At 44.5% G+C, this 17,552-nt stretch overlaps 1 protein-coding gene across 4 annotated transcripts in view; it reads right to left on the bottom strand.

The window, feature by feature from the left end:
* ARHGEF28 (Rho guanine nucleotide exchange factor 28) overlaps window positions 1-17,552 on the bottom strand; it is a 340,195-nt gene that overhangs the window by 49,903 nt on the left and 272,740 nt on the right. For all 4 annotated transcript variants that reach the window (XM_047778093.1, XM_047778094.1, XM_047778095.1 and 1 more), the window contains 6 exons: window positions 15,248-15,502; window positions 13,088-13,164; window positions 8,072-8,250; window positions 6,658-6,749; window positions 5,315-5,497; window positions 1,747-1,878 (listed from right to left, as the gene is read on the bottom strand). In XM_047778093.1, the coding sequence (XP_047634049.1) occupies window positions 1,747-1,878; window positions 5,315-5,497; window positions 6,658-6,749; window positions 8,072-8,250; window positions 13,088-13,164; window positions 15,248-15,502 (918 nt within the window). The remainder of the gene's footprint in view (window positions 1-1,746; window positions 1,879-5,314; window positions 5,498-6,657; window positions 6,750-8,071; window positions 8,251-13,087; window positions 13,165-15,247; window positions 15,503-17,552) is intronic.

Raw genomic sequence — 17,552 nt, 5'->3', positions numbered from 1 at the left:
GGTTCCATTCTTGGATTCCTTGAACTCTTAGAGAGGGACCAAAAGCACCACCAAAGAACTAGCCACTCTCTCTCTCTCTTCCCATAGATATGAGGACCACCCGATGGGGAGAGAAGCTGACAGTGAGCCCCAGGAGGCAGAAACTTGGGATGAATCTGGTCCCTCTGCTCCTATAGTCTCAGAGCAGACAAGGTCTTCACAATTTTACTGGAAGTATTTTCTACTCATCCACTGGATGAAGTTTCTTAGAACAAAAAAATAAAGGGCTTTGCTTGGTTTGCAACCTCAGACAGATGTGGGCCTGGCCTAGAGGGGCCCGGTCCTCAGCGTCATCACTGAACTGACCCATCCAGTTCTGCACCTTCGCTGAGGATAGTACTTGTCACCCTCGTCGACTTCATAAAGAGGGTCAAAGACTTGTAGCACCAGCGTCCCCTCCAGCCCAGCACAAGACTGAGAGGGTAGGAGACCCCACCACCTGCCCCTCCCCTACACGGAGCCCGACACGGGGCCGCTGGAAACCCTCTGGATGGTTCTGGCAGGTGTCAGGGGAGCTGTGGACACAGTCGGGGAGCGCCTTCATGGCTTGGTCTGAAGGGAGGGTAGGAGCAGCCGGGTGCTCTGAGCAGCTGCAGGAGCAGAGCGGAGTCTCTCCCGGGGCTGAGGCTGAGAGCAGCAGGTTCCTACACGGGTTTCTAGACAGAACTTCCTCAAAGGCATAATGAGGTTCTTCTTTAAAAAGCAAATCACCCAGGGCAGTACAACTCCCCTGACGAATCTGGGCTGGACCGAAATGAAAAACATATGTGCACATTCTGAAAATAGAAACCCAGGATTAGATAAAGTGGAACGTTAGAGGGGAAAATAATTATGAGTACTGGTTTAAAAAAAAAAATGCACAGCATGGTAAAACTGTACAGCTTCCATATATCTTAATTAGCCCAGGGATGCTGTTAAAGAAATTCAAAGAAAAGGTAATCCTCCAATCTCTAGCTGCTAAAGATATTTTAAACTGTGCACAGAAGACCTGGTGGAAGGAAGGTTTTGAACCACCAGGACATGATGAAAAAATATACTCTTCCTGCTCTTATCACAGAAACCTCCAGGGGATTAAGGATGTAGCTCACAGCTATATAACAATATAATCAAGTTTTGAGAAATTAACTAAATCCAGTCCCTGCCTTCTATTTTCCCATGTTTAACATCTCCGGAAACCCTCGGAAAGACTGCTGACCTGAATTCACATGTATGACAACAGTGATCAAGAATCTTTGGGCACCTCTGCCTTTAACCACAGCACTAAATCGTGGGGGGAGTGTGCGTTAGAGTCTAGTTTTCTGAGTTGCATTTTCTGAGTTGACGAGGTGAGATTAAGGTAGAGGACTTGTTCTCTCATGAACCGCGGGGACCCTTTTCCAAAAAACCTCAAAGTGTAAAAAGCTCTTTCAAGACCATACTGAACATAGGTCACACCCAACAGAGGCAGGGTGGGGTCTGGGTAAAACAGCAGCACAACCTACCAACTGTTCTTTAAGTCCTCATCCTGGCAACACGGGGGTGCCCAAGAGTGTCACCAGCGTGACACCTTATCAGGTGGAAAGTAGGCTAACATATTTATTCTCAGATTGTTCCTAAAAATACATTCAGTACCCTCCAAATTGGGACAGAGTGTTGCCTTCATTTGATGTGCCTGCTGCAGGCTCCGGGGCGTGGGCTCAGGCGACCCCAGGCCACCTGTTCACTTACAAGCAGTAGGCGACCCTGCTGCATCCCGAGAACTGAGCACATCCGGCACAGCGGGTTCTGCACAGCCTTCCTCGGGGGGCTGACACGCATCGCTCACCTGGGAGACCTTCACTGCAACCTGCAGGCTCTCAGCTAAGGAGGAGGAGGAAAACCAAAGTAAGTTGTAAATTAAGGCAAAAAAAAGTATATATGTGTGTGTATGTATATATATATATAAACAGACATGGGACAAATACAGTTTGCCAACCCCTGGTCTATTTATATATATATTTTTATATATATAAAATTGACATTTAAAAAATTTTTATAATTACATATAATTTATTTTTATAATTTTATATAAAATCAAAAATTAAAATAAATATATATATATTAATAAACCAGAAGTTGGCAAACTGTATTTGTCCCACATTTGTTTTTATGGCCCAGGGGCTAAAAACGGTCTTCACTCTTTTTTTTTTTTTTTTTTTGCTTTATAGGGCTGCACCCACGCCATATGGAAGTTCCCAGGTTAGGGGTCGAATCTAGGCTGCAGCTGCCAGCCTACACCACAGTCACAACAATGTGGGATCTGAGCCATACCTGTGACCTCTACCATAGCTCAGGGCAACGCCAGATCCTTAACCCAATGAGCGAGGCCAAGGATCAAACCCACATCCTCATGGACTCTAGTTGGGTTCATTACCGCTAATCCACAATAGAAACTCCCAGGACTTGAACTTTAAACAAGCACCAAAGGCTACTCTTAGGATTGATAAGATTGGAAAACATCACACTAAGAGAGTAGGGTTTTTTTTTTTTTTTAACAATAAAAGATTTGCAACTGCACACAGAGTAGTCTAATTTTAAGGACTGTACAAATATTTCTTTTTCTTTCTTTCTTTTCTTTTTTTTTCTTCTTTTTCTTTTTTTTCTTTTTTTTTTGTCTTTTGTCCTTTTAGGTCCACACCGGCTACACATGGAGCTTCCCGGGCTAGGGGTCTAATTGGAGCTGTTGCTGCCAGGCTGCACCACAGCCACAGCAACACCAGATCCGAGCCGCATCTGCGACCCACACCATGGCTCACAGCAACGCTGGATCCTTAACCCACTGAGTGAGGCCAGGGATCGAACCCACAACCTCATAGATCCCAGTAAGACTCGTTTCCATCGCACCATGATGGGAACTCCTGTACAAACATTACTAAAACACTTGTCCAGTGATTCAACTCAGCAACTACTCACTGGGCACCAACTCTGGTCGAGGGGCCACTGGGCATCGACTAACCAATAAGGAGAGTGTGCAGACTGGAGGAGGAGAGACACACAAACAGCTAATGCTCCTGCAGCCCAGCACAGCGTCAGTGCTAAGCTCTACTGTCTGGGTATTAAAGCATCACAAAACGCCCAATGGCACAGACTGAAGCTGAGAGCAGGTGGCTTCTTCGATAAAGACATCATCGAGAGGGTCCCTGGTTCATGTCAACCCCATCTGAAAGTCCTTTGGGCTTTGTTTCTAAAATCAACTTAACCCATTGAGTGAGGCCAGGGATCAAACCCACGGCCTCGTGGTGTGATCCCTTGCACCTGCCCACTTGTCTCTCCTTGCATGGCCAATAGTCCTGGTCTAGACTGAGGGCCTGGCCTCTCTCATCTCAGCCTCTGCAACCACCTCCTAACAGTCTCCAGGCAGACCAGTCTCCTGATCTGTTCCCCACTCAGCAGCTGCCATCCTTTCCAAGACACGAATAAGATCATGCTACACCCATGGTCGAAAATTTCCAACAACTGACTTTCCACTGATTTGGGGATAAAATCTCTCTCTTTTTTAACCACAAAGATCTGGTCTCTGCCCCCATCCCCCACAGCAGCCTCACCTAAACTCCTGCCACCTGGCTCTCCTGCTTTCCTTGAAGATACCAAGCTCATCCCATGTGCAGGGACTATGGACTCCCTTGCTCTCTGCCCAGGAGGGGTTCTCCCCAGATCACCACACAGCCGGCTCCTCCTCATCTGCCAATTCTCTCCTCAAAACATAATCCCAGCACCCTCTTCCCTGACCTCTCGGCAGCAAAGCCCTCACCTCATCCTGTCCCATGATCTTATTTTCCTGGGACTTCCTGGAATTATCTTGCTCCTTTGTGTATTGTCTATCTTCCCCAACTGGAAGTTTCTATGAAAGCATCCCTCCTAACAGCAGGGCACACAGTAGGTGTACAATGAATATCTAATGATGGAGGAAAGTAATCCCATCAGAGGACCCCACTTCTCAGCCTCCACACCCTCCTCAAGACTGCAGCCTCCTCGGCTGTGAAACAGAGACCAGAGATGCCATGGCTTCTATATTCACTTCCAAAGGTGGTGTTTTGAGATTCTAAGACAGTTTGGCCAATGTTTTCTGCAAGCAACCAGACAGTAACTATTTCAGGCTTTGTAGGCTATACACTCTCTGCTGCAACTATTCATCTTTGCCATCACAGCATGAAAAACAGCCACAGACAACATGTAACAGGTGCATATGGCTGCGTTCCAATAAAACTACAGTTACAATAACAGGTGGGTGGGACAGAGGGCTATCAGCCCTTATACTGAATGACAGCACACCCTCAGGTGGTGGAGGCTTTATCTCCCAAGCCCTTTGTCCCTTTTGTCGCTTCTGGGATCTCAGCCCCATTTCCTCCCTAAACCTGTTTTTCCCCCAGTTGATGCCATCAGGTTACACCACTCGCTGGCCCTCCTGGTTGCCACTCACCCTCAGGCTTCTTGAACCACGTGGCACCTAGTGCAAATTCTCTCACCTCCCCCAATGCCACTCCTGTCAAAATTCTCTGTAATTTCACTTCTGTGAACAGAGGCCTTCCAATACCCTGGCCTCACATCTCCTCAATGTTTCCACCTTCATTGATCTTGTCCTCTGCCCAACCTCAGCCACCAACTCCCACGGCTCCACCTTAGACTCCCTCATCCTCCCCACAGCACTCAGAGGGTTCCTTTACAACACAGATCAAGTCCTTTCTCTCTTCAAAACTCTGTACTGCTTCCCATCCCCCTCAGCATGAACCTCAAAGTCCTTACGTTGATCTGGTCCAGGTAATCTGAGTCCCAGCCGACTCTAACTCATCTCCTGTCACTCACTACCTCTTACTGCACTCTGCCTGTTCCGTCCTCCTTGCTGTTCCTCAAACAAGCCTGGCACTTGCCTGCCTCAGGGCCTTTGCATCTGCGGTTCTCGACATCTGGACCACTCTTGCCCCAGATATCGACTTGGCTTTCTCACTTCTTTCTGGTCTGCTTACATATGATCATATCAAAGAGGCCTTCCCTGGTCATCGTCCCCAGAAACAGAACCTCCCCAACCCCATCACTCTCTACTCCCCTTACCCTATTTTTCTTCATAGTGCTTGACACAATCTGAAAAATTTTAAAATATTTTGCTGTTTGTGGAAGAGAGGTTCCGGGGGCGGGGGGTAGAGACTTGTCTTATTCTCCTGTAGTCTTAGCACCAAGGCTGTGGTATGCGGCACAGAGTAGATGCTCAATAAAACATTTTCTGAATTTGTTACACCAAATCCTCCTAGAAGCAACTCACCTTCTTTCAGTGCTGCTGCCAGTAACGAGGCCGCCTGGGGAGGCTCTCCGGGGTCCAGTTTAATGAGGAGGTGTGGCTCTAGATGGACATCCTCAAATCCACTCAGTTCTCCAAGTTCAGCGTAAATATGCAGCTTCTCTTCCAAATATGCACAAATTTGTTGGTCTTGGTTACTGAGTATTTCTAAGAAATAGCATTCACCACAGAGGATTATTCATAACATGCACACAACTAATATGAAAATCCAAGCCACACGATAAAGATGTTGCTCATTAGCAAGCAGTAGGGTCTAACAGGTCAAGTACAAATTGCTGGGTGGGACCGAAAGAGGTTCAAATCCTAACCGTTCCACTTGGTGACTGTAGCTTCCAGCAAATGACTTAACATCTCCCAGCTCCCATGGTCTCTTCTGTAAATTTGGTGTACTCAATTAAGGTTCGTTTCCTTTCCCATTCCCCTAATTCCAGAAAAACTGGCAAAGCCCATCTTTGTTTATTTGGGCTGTTTTTGATTAAGACTAAACATGAAGCTCAGAGATGAAATTTGAGGCGGCACCATCTGCGACGAGCTGGACCCACGAAGAGAAACACCGTGAAGGCTGGAGCGGCTCGGCCTTCAGCCAGTGCCGGTCAAAACCAAACATGCTGATTTACGTGTTTGTTCCTCAACATCCAATTTCTGTAACCATCTTCATCTGCGTCATCTTCCTGGGATTTCAACATGTCACAGATGCCTTTGAGCTCAAGGGGACCTTCACCAGCGGCGAATCCAGGGGCTCTCAGTTTGCCTTGGCATCACTGGGGATGAGTTTAAATCACTCACGTCTACACCCCGTGGCCTTCAGATTCTGGGTGCATTGGCTTAGGGTGAGGGCCAGGCTCTGGCATTTTTAAAGACCTCCCAAAAGGTGGCTAATGCCAGGCCAGAGCTTAGACTCTCTGAATTCATCTCGTGTCCTTACGTCGCAGTTCTGGACACTGAGGACCAGACTGACCGGCTTCCTTGTCCAAAGTCATACAACTATGACCTGACAGCAGCAGGATCTAAAATCAAACCACTGGACAACAAGTCCAATGCCTGTCTTACCATACTGCCCACAGTTGCTGTTATGTTATATGCAGAATTTTTAAAACATGTTTTTAATCACTAAGGGAGAAGGAGACAGGGAGTCATTTTATTTGAGCACTTTTAGTGCCAGTATTTTTTTTTTTTTAATGGCAGGTGGACCTTGGGTGCCGAAAGTCAATCATTTAGTCATAACTTCCCATTCATGACACCTGGGCTTTCCCAACATCCCATAAAAAACCCTCAAGACCAGGGAGCCAGAGGCACCAGCATTGTACCTTGACATTGCTGAATTTTGGCCACTCTGACTTCAGCTCTCCGCCTCTCTTCATCTGATTCACTTGTCTTTCCCCCTTCTTCTTCTGGGCAACTTTAAAAGACAACAGTCAAGAGAGACAACTGAAACCACATGCAAGTATCTTTAGGTTCATGAGAAAGACACGGGAACTTGGCAGTAGAATTGTTCAGAGAAGAAGAATTCAGCATAAAGACAATTCCCCATGCCCCTGGCCGAGAGATTTGATTTTCTTGAGTATATAACGGACCTTGCATAATATAACATAGGTCTCAAAGTCAGCCGTGTAGGATGACTCAAATATTCCAAAAAGCAAATGCACGTACAAACATATACACACAGTACCAATGTCAGCAGCAGGTACAACAAAAGTCATGTTTGTTTTCTACTGCCTGTACTTCCATTCCTTTATTTATTTATTTATTTATTTAGTCTTTTGTCTTTTTAGGGCCTCATCCATGGCATATGGAGGTTCCCAGGCTAGGGGTCTAATTGGAGCTGTTATTGCCAGCCTACACCACAGCCACAGCAACGCCAGATCTGAGCCGCATCTCAGACCTACACCACAGCTCATGGCAACGCAGGATCCTTAACCCACTGAGTGAGGCCAGGGATCGAACCCACAACCTCATGGTTCCTAGTCAGATTCATTAACCACTGAGCCACGACGGGAACTCCTATACTTCCATTCTTAATGAGGGTAGAGTAGAGAGACCGGAGGGCATAATGGTAGGATGCCAGCTTGGGTGGGCTGCACTTGGGGTGGGGGAATTTTATACAAGATCATTCAAGATCGAACTAATCAAATTACCATTAAGAATGATATATATATATATATATATATATATATATATATATGTCTTTGCACAAGTAATGAGGGGTACATTGACATAGCACACTAAGATCCACCAATCTAAAAATGTTTATTGAATGATTCTTCACAATGAGGGACAGAGAGGAACCTAAGACATGGTCCCTGCCCTCAAGGGGCTTCCAATCTAAGAAGCAAACATATATACATAAAGACAAAGATAACAGCCACCGGGCAGTAGATGACAAGCACCAAATAAATGCCTGAGAGAGCAGGTATTAAGGAATTCCGGATAAGGACGAGAGCACCAGACCTGAGGAGGTCTTCACGAAGGAGGTGAGCCATGAGCTGCGCCAAGACGAGCGGGAGTCACACAGGCAGAGGGGAATGGGGTGTTACATGCGGGGAGGTGCGGAGAGCAAAGGCGCAGATGTGGAAGAGGGGCTACGGCCGGCGGGGGCGGGGGCGGGAGGCAGACGGAGTATTCTGGCGGAGGCTAAGTTTTCATGCAGGGGAGGCACCGTTAGAAAATGTTCTGCAATTGAACAAGTCCATTTCCTAGAGGGCGGACAGAAGAAAACGTTACCTTTCTACTGCCTGTTGGATCCGTCTCATCCAGGCGTTCCGTTCCTCCTTGGAGTTGGTATGAATTTCATACATCTCAGGACCAGCGGACGAAGCGCTGATCAGAAACATTCCTCGCTCCTCATTCGCAACTTCCCTAGCAATGAGCTTCTGAAGGGAAATAACGGACGGCTTCTGATCCTGTGTAAAACAGGATGGGGTACAGATGAAACAGCGTCCCATCTAAAGCAAGGGTCTCACAGAACGCAGCAGCCAAGGAAAGCAATGTGTTAGGCCAATCTTTATTTCACTTCGGACTCTTCAGAAGAGCTGTGCGAGTGGATACGGTCTCCGATGGAAAGGGTACGATGAAGAAAGGATGGAAAGAGACGATATAGGAGAATGTTTGTCCTTAAGCATTGGTGGTTTAAAGAGACAGCTTTTTAAAAGGCAGAACAATCAGAGAGGTAATTTTTAAAAAAGCTCAAAAATTTTGTAGCCAGGGATGGAGGGATCGTTCTAGAAGGGCATGGTATTGGAAACAGAGTATCAATATTACAAAGGGATTAAGAGGGTTGGAAGATCTAAGGAGTCCATTGGGTTTGGCAGATTAACAATGTTTCAACAAGGTGATGGATAAGGAAACCCAAGTACCAAAGAATAGACTGACTATAAAAAGGAAAGGTAAGAATGGGGAGGCAAGACCTCAGATTTCACAGAACCAAGGTCTTCTGCCATTACAGCACCAAGCGCAAGAGCCTAACGCCTACCTGCAAATGCCCCTTGTTCCCACCAACCAGGTGAGCCCTTGCTGGGCAGGAATGGGTCTAATTCATCCTCTTATGCCTAACACATAGTTTCGAATAAAGTAGGCACGACTCAGCAAATGTCTGAGAACTCTATTTAGCACAATTCCATCAGACAGAAATAGGAAATGTCTAAAACTTGGCACCCAAGCCATGATTAAATCCCTTCTTCTTCCAAAGCTTACTGTGATCCTGCAAGGCCCCATTCTAAGCACTGGGGTTCAAAGATGAACAAGACACCAATAATACTAATTTGGATAGGTTGCTGGAGTGGACAGGAGAGACAAAAGAATGCCTGCAGGATGAACAGCTTGAGGGCTAAACATGAAGCATCTTCTTTGGTTTGTGGCTTCTACCACTGTTTACAGAGTCCGTTACAGAGTGTGGTTTTGCTTCTCCCTCATGGACTGAGTGACACCTTTATCCAGAACACACAGCTCCATCCCCCCTGCTGACTCTCAGTCCTGACTTGTCTGCTTTCTCAGCACCACACGGCTTTATGACATCTGAAGTGGTATGAGAGGCAATGACCAGAGTACCTCTTCATTCCATCTTCATCCCATTGTGGTTTTGTTTGCTTTTTAGGTCTGCAGCCACAGCATATGGAGGTTCCCATGCTAGGGGCCCAATCAGAGCTACAGCTGCCGGCCTACACGACAGCCACAGCAACATGGGATCCGAGGCACGTCTGCAACCTACACCACAGCTCACGGCAACGCCAGATCCTTAACCCACTGAGCAAGTCCAGGGATTGAACCTGCAACCTCATGGTTCCTAGTCGGATTCGTTTCCACCGCGCCACAATGGGAACTCCATCTTCATTCCATTCTTAAGAGGTGCAAATACACACACACACACACACACGCGCACACACACACACACACACACACACACACACACACACACACACACACACACCACCCATGTTGGGACAGACCGCTGGTCTACCCAGTCCTGAGCACTGCCTTCGCTCATGAAAGAAAAAGCTTCATTGTGGCCGAGTTTTTAGAACGCTGCCCTTTCTGATTAGGGAGATCCCATGAGCACGTTAATATCCCTTCTTCAATCATGGATCTACTACCTAAAACCTTATCTGCTTTTCTTCTGGCAATGCAGTTTCAGCTTCTTCAGCTTAGAAGGTCAGCAGCCTCTGTTCAGAAAGAGGCAGAGAAGGCTTGAATCAAAGGAGACATCAGCAAGAATAGATGACTTGAACTGGGTGTTTATAGTGTCGCAAGAGGAGAGGAGGTGGAGGGGTCACATATTTTAAAAGTGAAAAAATATGTCTGTGGGTAGAAAGTAGTGTTAATTCAATCACAACAGACCAGGAGGTACCAAGGACATTGTTCATGCTAATCATACATGAACACTAGACCTGATCAAGAATTCAAATTAAATCTCTAGGAATGGAGGGAATGTCTCTGGAGACAGATGTCAAAAACTAGTGTTGCAAAGGCCTAACTTAGGCTGCAGAGAGGCTCTGTTTGTGCCACAGCATTTTAACAACGGATTTTTTTTTTACAATAGTTGATGGCATTTAAAAATTGAAGCATTTCCCTTAAAATCAAATACTCTAGATTTCTGGATTTGGGGGGAAAGCAGAAGATTGGCCATCCTGGGCCCCAGATCCTCATTTTAAAACACAAGCGATAGCTGAGTCATCCCTGGCCTGTCTGAGCAACAGGACATATTCGCCAGCTCACTGAGGTCCCTACTGCTCTCTATGAGCTCCCCGATAGCAAGAGTTCCATCCAGTTCACTCATTTGCATTTTCTGCCCAAACCCCACAACCCCTGGAGTTGATGACCTCTACCAGAGCAAAAGAGTAGAGGGAACTACTGCATTCAGCCCTGCTGCAACACCAGACCCAATGGTGATTCCACAAAGAGGCTGATTCTACTAGTAAGCCATTCCATTGAGGATTCCATTATGATAACAACATCTTCAGGGCGTGCTCGTATTCTTACCTTGCACTTGCATGTGCTCAGTCTTTTTTTGAAAGACACTTATTTTGAAGTTACCTTCTTTGATGTTCAAGAGATCCTCCTAGATTCAGTATTTCAGGATTTAGTGAATGCATCTACTTTTTCCTACTCATTTCTTAGATTTGTTCCTACTCCCATTTCTACTCAGTCCTCTTTAAACACAAATGAAAGTCTCTCATAAGGCTATTATTATATTATTGTATATATACACAATGGAATACTACTCAGCCATAAAAAAGAACAAAATAATGCCATTTGCATGCAGCAATATGGATGGAACTAGAGACTCTCATCCTGAGTGAAGTAAGTCAGAAAGAGAAAGATAAATACCATATGATATCACTTATATCTGAAATCTAATATACAGCACAAATGAACCTTTCCACAGAGAAGAAAATCATGGACTTGGAGAAGAGACTTAGGGTTGCCAAGGGGGATGGGTAGGGAGTAGGATGGACTGGGAATCTGGGGTTAATAGATGCAAACTATTGCCTTTGGAATGAATAAATAATGAGAGTATAGCATTGGGAACTATGTCTAGTCACTTATGATGGAGCATGATAATATGTGAAAAAGAATGTATATATGTATGTGTGACTGGATCCCATGCTGTACAGTAGAAAATTGACAGAACACTGTAAACCAGCTATGATGGAAAAAATAAAAATCATTAAAAAACAAAGAGGGACAGATCCATATTTCAGGACATACTTTAAGCTGAGAATCACAACTTGATCTGAAACCACATGCATGTTGTCCTAGAAAACAAGATAGTTGTCTCTGTGCTGTGAATAATTCTTGATCCATCAGCAGGTCATTTGGCTGATAATGCTACCCAAGAAGCAGGATTTGCTTCTCTTTCAGGTCTTTGTTTTTGAAGAAATCTTTGTTTCTATAAACATGTAGTGTGAATTTGTTTTCTCTTCCAGCATGGCCCTCACCATCCCACAAGACAAACAAAATGGTCCTGCTTCCAGCTTATTTTCTCTGTATTCTTTCAAAGCATCCAAGATAATAGCAAAGATGGGTTGTTGGACAAATCAGTAAGTTCTCATAAAATGTGTAATACATGTAGCTCAGATGGATCAGGGCCATGGGACGAATTTAAGGCCTCTTGCTATCCTCTGGTGGAGCTTGTGAAATAATCTCTGACTTTTACACAACTTGGCATCGCTGTGCTGATGAGAATCAAGGTGCTGAACAGGGTGAAGAAGCCCACTTGGGCCAAGCTGACGAGTACAGACAGGCAGCTGAAACACTGCTCCAGCCTCTTCCTCCCCAGAATCCACCACTGGGCAGGCATACTTCTTTCTTGCCTCTGAACAGTGTAAGAGAAACTTCCTGAAGCTTTGAATTTGCCCAAACCAGCTGGAATTGGGGATATCTGCTAATGGTACCCACATATCCTACCAGTCAATGGATGATAAACACTAATGTAGAGAGTCACCATTAACGGCCTACACCGGTGCTGCAGCTTAAATTCTTGCCTATAATAGGGCCTGATGCTCCAGGATGCTGACAAGGGGTTACCTGAGGACATCTTCTATCTTGAAGTGAGATGCTGCGTAAGAAACATTATAAAATACTGGTTTTACTGCTAGTCTGAGTCTCACTCTGTGCTGGCAATGAGGTTTACATAGCACGCTACAAAGACAAGTGTTACATGAAGAACCTTAGTGATGAGTAGCATGATGGTGGATATAAGAAAGTATTCTCTGTACACTTTAGATACCAGGATAGCATTCTCACGTTTGGAACACCCTGACAGTTGTGAAGGGAGTTAGCAACTGGTGCAGCAGGCCCTGTCCAATGGGGAGAGAGAGGGGGAGGTGCCAAAAGTGACCGGCTGTTCTCAGCACGAACATCTGAGTGGCTGCAAAGTCAGGAATGGGGGCGGGGAATTCCTGGAGGAAAGACCAAGATAGACCAAGACAGCAGAGGGTCCCTCGTGGGGTTTAGGGCAGTGCCCATTCACCAAACAGTACCAAAGGACTTCAGTATTTCACCATTGGCGAAACGGCTGCATTGGCTGACTACCAGTCCCCATTGAGATAAATGAACACGTATCATGCCTGGTAAATCCAATTACAGGCTCGTTCCTAAATACTATAATCGCTGAAAATGGGAATATACCATAGGCATGATCTTGCCAATGGACCATTTAATTTCACGAGGAATTCCAGGCATTTTTCATGGAGCTGTGGAATATAACCAGTTAAAATATTCATCACATGGCCATATACTTACAACAGCTGCAAAGATGTATTTCTGGTCTTTTTCTTGTAAAAAGAGCAGCACATCAGTTAGAAGCAGAGCTAGGATATCTTCAAAGGAAAAAAAAATATTACTAGTATTAAGCAAACTGTAGTTAAAATGCCTTTATTAAATATTCAGATTTCATGTTTAAGTAATTTAATGTATTAAAAATAAAAAGACTAAGATTTAGTCTAACTATAAAACTTTTATGAAAATGCCTATCTTATGATAGCTAAAGATCTAGTTTATAGATAGTAGGTGAGCTGTGGTTAAGTGTGCGTGGCTGTGTGTGTCACTGTCAGTACAGATAAATCTCAAGTAAAATTTAATGTCATAGCTTTCAAAATAAGAAACATATCCAATTAAAACAAAGGTTCTAGGGAGTTCCCTGTGGCCCAGCAGTTGAGGATTTAGCATTGTCACTTCTGTGGCTCGGGTTCAATCCCAGCCAGGGAACTTCTGCATGCTGTGGGAGCAAACCAAAGAAAAAAATAAATAAATCGGGAGCATCATAGATATTAATCAGCTTAAGAAAGATTGCCCTGAGCCTTTATTATAAAAAGTTAAAATAGGAGTTCCCACTGTGACTCAGCAGGTTAAGAACCCAACATAGTCTCCGTGAGGATACAGGTTTGATCCCTAACCTTGCTCAGTGGGTTAAGGATCCAGTGTTGCCACAAGCTGCAGCACAGGTCAAAGATACGGCTCGGATCTTGTGTTCCTGTGGCTGTGGTGTAGGCTGGCAGCTGCAGCTCCAATTTGACCCCTAGCCTGGGAACTTCGTGCCACAGGTGCAGCCATAAAAAAGAAAAAATAATAATATTAAAAATAAAAAAGAAGATTCTAATAGAATGGAGCAAGCCCTTACCTTTAGGGCAAAAAAGATGCTTAATTTAAAACGTTCATGGGCAGCTTCTGCCTTGATTATACTAATATGTATTGTCTATACTAATATATATATAACTAATCTGCTCTGATCTGAGGGAAGTCAATAATCCCACACTTCCCTTACATAATGTTCACAAGAAACCACCTTCAGTGTACCACTAAGCATTCTACCGCAAAGGTACCACGCTGCTCATTCTTCAAATCAGATTAAGAGCAAATGACTTGGAGCAATAGGTCTACAGACTGCAGTTAACATTTTACTTGTGGTTAATATTCTAATTGTGGTTAATGTTTAGTTGCAACATTGCGGAGTTGCTGATCAACAAATCCCATTTGGGTCATTTGTTGCAACTAAATCTTATCAAGATTATCAAGATTTTACCACAAAATCTTGATAATCCTGCAATGGGTACCAACCTCGGGGTACTTGGAATGTAGCAACCTCTTCCTCTCATTGCTTACCTAAGGAAGTTACTAAGATACATTAGAAACAAGGAAATCAGGCCAGCTGTGCTTAATCCTGCCTTCAAACTCACATAGGCACTTTTCAGCATCCCTATGCCTGGGCTTCATCCTCACATCAATAAAGTCAGAACCTCTGGGAGGAGACTTGGGCGTCTGTAAATATTTTACACTCCAGAGGCCATTCTAGGGTTTTAAGTCCAGTGGCCAGGGTCGAGAAAGTCTCAGACAAGGTGCAAGCTACAGAGTCAGCCCTTAAAGGATCAGAATAAACTGTTTTAGACTTTAACCAGATTAGGAGGTTAATGCCCAACAGAAAACAGCACATCCACATCAGCATGTATATTTATGCATTACATTGCTCAGTCCCAAGGATGATGTTTCAAATTCATTTCTCCCCTCGATGGTCTGAGCCCCAGGCTCGCTTGGCACAACACACTCTGGACTTTCAACACACTACATTTGCCTGAATAATATTTCTGCACCAACTATTAGCAGAATTCTCAGTTCTTTTGACTCAAACATCTCAAACTTGAAAACCCACACAATACCTAAGAAGCCCTTCGCTTGTGGCAACAAACTGCCCCCAAGAGCTTATAGCCTGGGGCACCCTGGTCTGTTGACCTTTCCAACTCAATCCTACAGGAATCTTTCCACTGACCCGGTGTTTGTGTGTGTGCCTGCACTGCTGAACCATTCTTTGTTTTTGGTTTGGTTTGGTTTGGTTTTTGTAATCTGTCTTCTGTTAAATGAATCAGGTGCATGAAAGAGGGAGAAATTGGCCTGTCTGAGCCACTGTACCTTTGAAACGACCTGTTGCAGTTTTCCAATAAACAAGGCCCTCATACAGAAGGGTCCTCTCTTTACTCATCAGCGCCTGCTTCCGAAAGACGTGGCCGTTTTTGAGCTTGGTGTATGTTTTGTTTTCGATCTTACTTAGGATCTCAAGCCATTTTTGTTTTTTCTCATACTCGCTGACTTTTAAATCCACGGCTGCAATCATGTCTTTAATTAAGCAAAGAGCTTTGCATAAGTCTTTCTGTTCTTCAGTGCTCTCTGCATGGGAAAAAGAAAGAACAAACACCATGAAATAAGCCCGTCTTCTAAGGAAGATACTTTTTCTTTAGTTTTAAATACAGTTAAATATATGATCCAGACAGCAAAAAATTCTGTAACAGAAATATTGCATTAACTTCAAATATTCTGTCTTCACTCTACACCCTTCCTCCCTAAAAGGATGGTTAAAATATGTCATTAAGAAGATTTATTTATCAGATGCTTCATCTGAAACACTGTGACCATGCGATTGCCAGGAGTTCCAGAGACAGGTCTGACCTTCCTCCCTAGAGCAGTGAATGTGTTATATCCCAAGTTCAGTTTTCCTTCCACCTTCCCAGACAATAATATTCCCAGAAAATAATAAGTATTCCAATAATCCCCACACCAAGCTTCTTAGAACTTAAGTGAGCTACAAGCCCAAGTTCAAGTCCTTTCCCGAAAGGGAACTGCAGGGTGACTTGAATGGGTCCTCAACTCATTTGCCTTCCTAGCTCCCTTTCTCCATAAAAAATACTATTCAGGAGTTCCCGACATGGCTCAGTGGTAAACAAGCCTGACTAGTATCCATGAGGTTGTGGGTTCGATCCCTGGCCTCGCTCAGTGGGTTAAGGATCTGGTGCTGCCGTGAGCTGAGGTGTAGGTTGCAGATGCAGCTCAGATCTGGCATTGGTGTGGCTGTGCTGTAGACTGGAAACCTCTATATGCCATGGGTGCAGGCCTAAAAAGACCAAAAAATAATAATATTCAAAATTACAGTTTAGTACTGCATTAGCATAAAGATAAATATGTTAATAATATATATTAAAACATTTTTCAACCTAAAAAAAAATGGGACCAAGGCAGGGTGCTGAGTGCGTAAGTCCGCCATGCTCATGCCAATAAAGTAGATAATCAGAGTTCCCGCCGTGGCTCAGTGGTTAAGGAATCCGACTAGGAACCATGAGGTTGTGGGTTTGATCCCTGGCCTCGCTCAGCTCCGGCGTTGCCGTGAGCTGTGTGTGGTGTCGGTTGCAGACATGGCTCGGATCCCGCATTGCTGTGGCTGTAGCTGTGGTATAGGCTGGCAGCTACAGCTCCGTTTGGACCTGGGAACCTCCATATGCCAGGGGAGCGGCCCTAGAAAAGGCAAAAAGACAAAAAAAAAAAAAGTAGATAATCATCATGCCAGCTGTTAACTCCTTGAAATACTGGCCAAATCACTTATCTCTAGATTATTTTTAAAAAATTCTGGAGGAGTTTCTGATACAACCTCCTGGAGGTCCAGATGAAACTAAATTTAGCTATTTTTTTAATATTTGATTTAAAACCCCCAGGTAGTTGATGTTTATTGAGGTGAATGGAACTAAAAGGGAAAGTTTTGGGAGGTCAGAAAAATCCTAGAAGGAGAGGAGAAAAGAAAAACAGAGCAAAGGACCTATTCTCTAGAGTCTAGAGCAACAGAAATAGCAGCAAAGTGGAACAAGAACAAGTCCTCCAAAGGGTCTAAATGATCCAGCCTCTAAATGTTTTCAAAAGATGCACGCTGGCTTTGTCAGGAAACCAAGGAACAGATTGTGACACCTACTGTTAACAAGGAAGATTTTCCCACTGCCCGTGAAAGAATACACTTCCTTTATTTCACTACATTACTCCACCTGCCACCCAACTAAGCAGCTGCCCTTCCAAAAAAAAAAAAAAAAAAAAAGAAAGAAAGAAAGAAAGAAAGAAAAGAAAGGTACTTCCTTCTAAAAAGCATATTTCATGTATAGGAAAGTTGAGGAGAGATAATCCAATCAAAGCTGAGTTACAAGGTGACTTAAAGTAAAGCCAGGAAAAGGCTTGGAGACTGCGGATCTTCGGGGACAAATTCCTGTCTTATAACAGCTTGCACAGAATGTGCAGCATCAGGCTCACCTGGGAGTCTCATTAGAAAGGCTTACCTGGGGTTCTACCTCAGACCTACTGAATCAGAGTCTTCGTGTAAACAAGGTCCCCAGGCGAAGGGTATCAAGTTCAAGTTCGAAAGGCACCGCCATAACAGAGCCACATGAATTAATGTTCCCAGAAG

Source organism: Phacochoerus africanus, chromosome 4, assembly GCF_016906955.1.
Source record: "Phacochoerus africanus isolate WHEZ1 chromosome 4, ROS_Pafr_v1, whole genome shotgun sequence".
In the NCBI taxonomy this organism is placed as follows: domain Eukaryota; kingdom Metazoa; phylum Chordata; class Mammalia; order Artiodactyla; family Suidae; genus Phacochoerus; species Phacochoerus africanus.
This window is presented reverse-complemented; position numbering and strand designations above follow the sequence as displayed.